The sequence below is a fragment of the Camelina sativa genome, chromosome 2, assembly GCF_000633955.1.
Source record: "Camelina sativa cultivar DH55 chromosome 2, Cs, whole genome shotgun sequence".
Lineage (NCBI taxonomy): Eukaryota > Viridiplantae > Streptophyta > Magnoliopsida > Brassicales > Brassicaceae > Camelina > Camelina sativa.
In genome coordinates, this window is record NC_025686.1 from 19,858,650 (window position 1) to 19,867,187 (window position 8,538).

The 8,538-nt window shown below is 32.3% G+C and overlaps 1 protein-coding gene across 1 annotated transcript; it reads left to right on the top strand.

Annotated features, from left to right (window-relative positions):
• LOC104730093 (homeobox protein BEL1 homolog) lies at positions 4,481–8,528 on the top strand. Its single transcript, XM_010449189.1, has 4 exons — positions 4,481–5,682; positions 6,326–6,717; positions 7,638–7,698; positions 7,776–8,528. The coding sequence occupies exons 1-4, from the start codon at positions 4,834–4,836 to the stop codon at positions 8,325–8,327; spliced, it is 1,854 nt and encodes a 617-aa protein (XP_010447491.1). The 5' UTR covers positions 4,481–4,833; the 3' UTR covers positions 8,328–8,528.

An 8,538-nucleotide genomic window follows, 5' to 3' on the forward strand; every position in this document is an offset into this window, starting at 1 on the left:
GAGAAGCACACATGTTGTGTGTGGTGTTGTCCAACCAGTAAGATAGAGAATCTGCTGGTGGTTTTTGTAGAGGTTCACACTCGTCGGAAAAGACAAAGAGTGGTGGTTCCTTTAGTTCATGTAGATTAGAGTGGTAGGTACAAGTGTGTGCTAGATACCATTGGCAAATGTGACTTTTGCATTCTAATTTTAGTGAATGATTTTGGACTTGGTCCCGGGGATGTAGGTTATCCGAACCCCGTTAACAAATCTCTTGTGTCGTCTATTCACTATCCTTTCATCTCTTTGTTAAGCATCGCACATAGAGATCTGTCATACAAGCCTGTAGATCTAGGACGCATCTCATTATTTCAATATACATATTAACTTCATAAAACATTCAATCCCCCTATTTAATAGATAGTTATGGGAATATATATTTCGAAGTATTCACATTGAGGGACCAAAAAAGAAGAGAACTGGTCCCCGAAGCAATAATTAGGAAACAACTTTGGTTAAGGGGCAAACATATATACCACTCTCTGTTCCATTCAATCATATATAGATAAAATAAATAAAAATAAAAATGTGGATATGTAGAGTTGGACCACACTATGAACAAGTCTGCAAGAATGTATAAAGAAGGGAGAGAGTGTGAGATCATGAGTACTGTGAAGCAGTTTTCAAGTTTCAAGAACACTTACTAAACCCTAAAGCTCAAAACTGTGTACTGTCTCAGACATTTATCAGACCTCTCAGATTTTTCCCTTTTTCCCACACTTATGATCACATTGGTTTTCTTCTTCTTGTATTCTCTCTTTATCGGTTATGATTTGATTTGTTTTCTTTTATGTATCTCCTTAAAAACTTAACATGGGTGATGCTCCTTTTATATGTTAGAAAGTATTTGTTGATAATAAATGTTTTAATCCATAGCAATGAAACTATACCCTACTACTAAAAAGTTGTTTATAATCGTAGATTTACAATATTTCTACTCTTTCACACAAATACTAAGACATTTTATTCGCTTTCAAATCTTACAGATATGAATCATTTTATCGCTCTGTCCATCTTTAAATAAAAAGGTCTGAAGTGATGACGTCAAGCATCAGTGGAGGGTATTTACGGAATAACAAAAAGAGGAAGAAAAAAAAAAAAGGATTGTTTGTGGAATTTTTGGCATGAAACGGCGGAAAGAGCTTCCGTTTCGGGTTGGACCACTTGCCCCCTTTTTAAAACATGTTTTATAAGCCCACTCTCATAATTCATAGCGCGTGTTTGTCATCCATGTCTGTCTAACCCCAATTTTAATATTGTAAGTTAGTTTTCATAGTGTTTAGTTATATACTATCTTCTGTAATTTGCACACAGTTATACAGGAAAATTGAAATAATAATTATTAGAAAAAGGGAAATACATATAAATTGTAACGTTAAGTAGTTTTAATGTAACAGCTCCATAGAGTGATAGAGGATATATCTTGTTTTTAGAAAAATTAATGAGTTGAATTCTTAGAAATGGGCGCGTGGGAGATGATATATCTTGTTTTTTACTTGGACAGGAGGACATATCTAGTTTCATTTAAATGTGTAAGAATTAGAGAAAATAAAAAGAAAAATGGTCCCAAAAAAAGAGGAAAATCAATTAAATGCAATTTTTTGGTGGAATGAATTTAATTAAAGAAGACAGAAATTAGAAAGGAAGAAGAGAAAATGGAGGACCACTTAATCACACCTCTCATGCACAATCCCTTACTTTGGGAACAATTCTTATAAAACATTTATAATTATATCCCAAATTCTGAAACTATATGTATTAGTTTGTTGTTATTAATGTAAAAATCCCTCAAATTTTTCGAGTATATTCTTATCCTCTACTTCCTTGATAGTTTATAATTAACACATGCGACGTATTTACTATAAATTTAATGTAAATGATTCATTTAGAAAGTTGGTAAATATTAGAGTTACACGTTGGATTTTTCGACTTTTTTTGGCATGAACTTGACGTATATGTTATACTTTAATTAAGATACTCAATGTGAATATTCTACTACACAAGTAATATCAAAATTTTGTGGCATTGTTGGTTATAAGTTATATTCAAAATTGTCATTTATAAGAAACCTCACTGGTTTATCCATCCAATGAAAAGAAGTAAGCTTTTTGGGTGATTCTATTAAACATTGTGTTGTTAAATAACTACAAACACAGTGTCGTCTTTGTCTCTTCCATATTCTTTTTTTATGTCCTCTTTTACAAATTGGCTTGATGTTTAACTAATCAAAAGCTATCCTACTTAGAAAGCTATTCAATTAAATAAGTAATTAACTTCTTAATATATATTATTATTGTACTTCAGTTAACTAACAAGTACATAAACGTTATTTTTCTCTAATGTGGCGTTTGAAATTACTTTTTGATTGAACGACCGAGCTCGCATAATCGCATTTGCATGTAAAGAATGTTGTATGTCTTTTCTTTTTGGATTGCCAATGCCAAGATGTCTTATATCTAAATTAGAAAGAAATGAAAAGTGTCAAATTTATTTTATCATATAATATTTTTACAATAATTATTAATGGACATTTAAATGTAAATAAATTGATTTTTTTTTTTTTTTTGTCAACGATGTTTAATGAAACTTTGAATATTGTTCTTTCTTCTACGTGGTTAGAAGAAATCAAACGTATATTTTGTACTCTCTGGATTAGTTAATAGTTAGTGATCGACTAACAACATACTATTAAATGAAAACACAACCGTTTGTTTAATTAATATGCTATCGTCAAACTAATACAGTAATATTACTCTTCCACGTACTGTGCAAATCAAATGGTTTTGGTTTACTCACTAATTTACATAAAGGACTATAATCGCGTTATTCTGCTATAAGTTATATACTACTATAACTTTTATTAACATTGTTTATTTATTTAAAGTTTTAACATGGATTGGTTAATAGTTATTGTTAAACAGTAGAGAAGTGACACTGAGACATATCTGAGAAAAGCCTGAACTCAACTCCTACTTCTGGTTTGATTTCTTGGGATTCGCTCCTTTCATTTATTTACCTCTCCATCTGTACAGAAACATATATCTATATATATAATATGTATTGGTATGTTATTTCCTAAGGTTATTTCTCTAGCTATAATAAGAAAGATGAAATAGGTTTTTTTTTTTTTTTTTTTCGGTAAACAGATGAACTAATTTGTTATCTTAATATTTATATTAGTATAATTTAATTATACTTCTCAAGCGAACTTTTTTTTGTTTGCTGAGAATTTATCTAATTATGGGGAAATTCTTCTGGCGAAATGAATCATGGTGCTATTCATTTTTATTTAGTTAACTTTTCTTAAAAACAATCTGTAGCAAAATAGCGGAGGCATACGTATACGTACGTGTATTATATATTATAATTATAATATAGAAAGGGATACCGTTTGTACAAAATAGAATAGTAGTTATATTTGTACATTCACGTGACTGGCTAAATCATTTATAGAATTAATATTATTTTCATTTAAAAAATCATCGTTCAATGTTCTAATGTTTGTTTGATTGACGTTTATGCCTCATAAAAATTGTTTAAAAACTAGTTTACAAACATATTTCAAGGAATATCTCGTTGTTGCTTACTTGCTTACATAACTAAGCAAAGGGTAACTAACAACAAAATTAATAATATCATAATATATCCTATACATCAATATACTGATATAGTGATATATTCATACCCATATTACACGTATATATTTTCTAATCATTCTTTTCCGAACCACAGGACCCAATATGTACGTATACATGTCACGTATATCCTTTTTTGAATTTTCTTGTAATATAATTTTTCAAATTAGTAGGTTCATAATAATTGAAGGAAGAAAAATAATGAATAGAGGGAGACACCTGTATAGTATTTTCTTGGTCAGACTTAATATTACGAACGTCAAAGAAGAAGAAAATAAAAACCATTAATAAGACTTATGTTTCAATTATATATTTATACACAATTACAAAACAATTAACCAAACTTAATGTATAATAATTGACAAGCTTTTTGTGACACAAAAAAAAAAAAGAAATTGGAAAGCATTTATATGCGGAAAAAAACAGAAAAATAATATTATTAAGTTTTTTTTTTTTTTTGAAAAGAAAAAGCATTTTGACCCACTTGTGATATATAGATATATATATAGAGAGAGAGAGAGATTAAAACATTGATGGCTAGCTATAGAGTCTATGGGGGAGGGTCATGATCACCTATCTTCTGATCTCTGAAGAGATACCCATCTGATATTTTCTCTTCCTAGGTTTTTTTTAATTTTTTTACCAATTTATAATTTTTTTTTGCCTGTAGTACAATTTACAGACCCATACTAAAAGAAAAATTAAATTTTGTCAAAGTACAAAACAAAGAGAGAGGTGAAGCCACACAATCTCTTTTCTTCTCTCTCTCTGTTATATCTCTTCTGTTTAATTCTTTTATTCTTTCTTCTTCTTCTTCGTCTATCTTCTCCTAATCCCTCTTTCTCTCTCCATCTTCACCTAAAGAATAAGAAGAAAAATAATTCACTCTTTATTATGCAAAACTTTCTTGTAGGGTTTTAGGAGAGCTATCTCTATTATATTTGTCTTGGTTCTGAAACAAAGTTTTTGTTTCTTTGTCTCTTTTTTACTCATGATTTGGCGGCTTTGGGTATGAAAAGATTTGCCTTTCTGTTTTGTTTATTGGTTCTTTTTAACTTTCTTGGATATGGGTTCTTGTAGATCTTAATGAAACTCTTGTTTGTGTCCCAAAAAGAGTTTTTTTTTTTCTTCTCTTCTTTTTTGGGTCTATTCTTGAGACATGGCAAGAGATCAGTTCTATGGTCATAACCATCATCATCACCAAGAGCAACAACATCAAATGATTAATCAGATCCAAGGGTTTGATGAGACAAACCAAAACCCAACCGATCATCATCATTATGGTCATCAGATCTTTGGCTCAAACTCCAACATGGGGATGATGATAGACTTCTCCAAGCAACAGCAGATTAGGATGACTAGTGGTCCGGATCATCACCATCATCACCATCATGATCAGACAAGTGGTGGTACTGATCAGAATCAGCTTCTAGAAGATTCTTCATCTACTATGAGACTATGCAATGTTAATAATGATTTCCCAAGTGAAGTAAATGATGAGAGACCACCACAAAGACCAAGCCAAGGTCTCTCCCTTTCTCTCTCCTCTTCAAATCCTACAAGCATCAGTCTCCAACCCTTCGAACTCAGAACGCAACAACAACAACAAGGGTATTCTGGTAAATCAACACATCATCAGAATCTTCAACACAGCCAGATGATGATGATGATGATGAATAGTCACCACCAAAACAACAACCATCAGCATCATAATCATCAACATCAGTTTCAGATTGGGAGTTCCAAGTACTTGAGTCCAGCTCAAGAGCTACTGAGTGAGTTTTGCAGTCTTGGAGTTAAGGAAAGTGATGAAGAAGTGATGATGATGAAGCATAAGAAGAAGCAAAAGGGTAAACAACAAGAAGAGTGGGACACAAGTCACAACAATAATGATCAACATGACCAATCTGCAACTACTTCTTCGAAGAAACATGTTCCACCACTTCACTCTCTTGAGTTCATGGAACTTCAGAAAAGAAAAGCCAAGTTACTCTCCTTGCTTGAAGAGGTACTTATTTACAAGAAATCCGTATTCTATTATCAAAACATTTCATGGTCGTTTCTTTTAAAAAATCTAATCCCTTTTTATTTGGTGTCAACTTATTCCTAAATATGTAAAATAGCCACAAATCTTATATCAAAGCATTTCATGGGTTTGTTAAAAAATCTTAAAACTTTGTTTTCTTCTTCATTTGATCTCAACTTATTCCTAAATATGTAAAATACCCAAAAATCTTGTATCTTTTCGATTTTTAATTAAGGTCCATATATTTATTTCTTAAAGATACAAATTTCTTTAAAATATAAGATAAAAAGATTCCTTTTTGTCTTCATTCTTACATGTATTCTCTTCGAAAACATGTTCCATCGTATCATTTACGAAAAGATCAACTCTTTTAATTCCTTTACTCATTAATTATTTCTTTTTTATATAGAACCAAAATAACAATATATTATCTTCGCTTTGATCTAATTTGGAGACTCTAGTGGTCCTCCATATTAATAGCAACCGGTTTCATCATCATAAGCCATAACGAGTTGTTTCTTTTCCATGAATTACTACTCATTATGTAAAATTTACATTTATACGATGTGATTGAAATCTTCGTGAATGGTGTGGGGTAACGTTTTTTTATTTAATTTGGCCACAGCTTAAAAGAAGATATGGACATTACCGAGAGCAAATGAGAGTTGCGGCTGCATCGTTTGAAGCTGCGGTTGGTGTTGGAGCGGCCGAGGTATACACGGCGTTAGCCTCGAGGGCAATGTCAAGACACTTCCGGTGTTTAAAAGACGGTCTGGTAGGACAAGTTCAAGCGACGAGTCAAGCCTTGGGAGAAAGAGAAGAGGATAACCGTGCGGTCTCGATCGCTGCACGCGGCGAAACACCACGGCTGAGGTTGCTCGATCAAGCTTTGCGGCAACAGAAGTCTTATCGCCAAATGACTCTCGTCGACGCTCATCCTTGGCGTCCACAACGCGGCTTGCCTGAACGCGCCGTCACAACGTTGAGAGCTTGGCTCTTTGAACACTTTCTTCACCCGTGAGTTACTTAAATACACAATTAACCTCTTATAATATCTTTTACGCATCATTTATAACTAAAAATCGACGAAAGAAGCAAATTTTATATGAAGATAGGAGCCACGTTTTATAATGATCAATCCTATAATTTACTAATTATGTGTCTTTTTAGTGACACATAATTGAGTGTAGAACCACAAGAGTATACTTCTATATATTAAAATTTTATTTTGTTTTATAAATAAAGCATTTAAAATAGCATATATAGTTATAGTTTTTTTACATGAATATTTGCGAACAAGTTAAAGTGCTATACATTTTATATAGAGGGGATTGAGATTGACTTGACAAGCATAGGATACATACAATCTTCCTTAATCTGTTAATTGCATAAAGTTTTTTTTGTTTACCTTTTTCTTGCACTTGCATCATTGGTGTGAAAGTGAGTGTACTAACATATACATATACATGTATACCAAGATATGTTATAAATAAATTAAATAAAATCAAAATTTAACTGGTGGATGAAAGACAGAAATAGAGAAAGGTACAAAGTGGATTGAGAGAGAGAATCAATGTTCTTTACCTAACACTAACAAAAGAGAGAAACTATGAATAACTCCTTGCTTTTTATTTTCCTCCATGTTTTTATTTTGTTTTTTTCCTCACTTTTTTTTATTTTTCCATTTATAATTTTTATTTTCGAAAATTATATATTATCATCATATGTAAGACTTGTCTCCATCAATTCCCAAACACTGCTCAAACAATGAAACATCTTGTTAGTTTTCACCAAACCCTTTACCTTTGCTTCCATTTCTTTGCATCATTCTTCAATCATTTATATTCTTTTTTTCTTTAATTACATATATCATTTATTTTACAAGAAATGCTATTTACTTCCATAAAGTAAAAAAATTTCTTGTTTTTTATTTTCAGATATCCGAGCGATGTTGATAAGCACATATTGGCCCGACAAACTGGTTTATCAAGAAGTCAGGTAAACAAATAACTTCACCAATTCTTTGATACATTCCAAAGTTATTTACTAAAGTTATAATAAACCAAAATTGTTAGGTATCAAATTGGTTCATTAATGCAAGAGTTAGGCTATGGAAACCAATGATTGAAGAGATGTACTGTGAAGAAACAAGAGGTGAACAAATAATGGAGATTACTACAAATCCGATGATGATCGACACTAAACCGGACCCGAACCAGATAATTCGTGTCGAACCGGAATCTTTATCTTCGATAGTGACAAACCCTACATCCAAAACCGGTCTGAAAGCACACAGCTCAAACCAGCACGCAACGACGCCGTATGGGTCAAACTTTGACTTTTCCTTGTACGGTAACCAGGCCGTGACATACGCTGGTGAAGGAGGACCACGTGGTGACGTATCGTTGACGCTAGGGTTGCAGCAACGTAATGACGGTAACGGTGGCGTGAGTCTAGCGCTGTCTCCTGTGACGGCTCAAGGTGGCCAGCTTTACTACGGTAGTAGAGACCACATTGATCAAGAAGGACCGGTTCAATACTCAGCGTCGATGTTAGATGACGATCAAGTTCAGAATTTGCCTTATAGGAATTTGATGGGAGCTCAGTTACTTCATGATATTGTCTGAATTATAAAAAAAAAAAAAAAAGATTTAGGACCAACGAAAGTCTCTCTCGAAACATATTTTTCAAAAACCGATTCGGTTATGTAACGGTTTAGTTAGATAAAGAAACCAAATTAGATATTTTTATATATATTACCGTTGTCTGATTGGATTATGGATTGGTGGACACGGATGTATTAATATATGAGTTAGTTGGTTCGTCAATATCACTCTT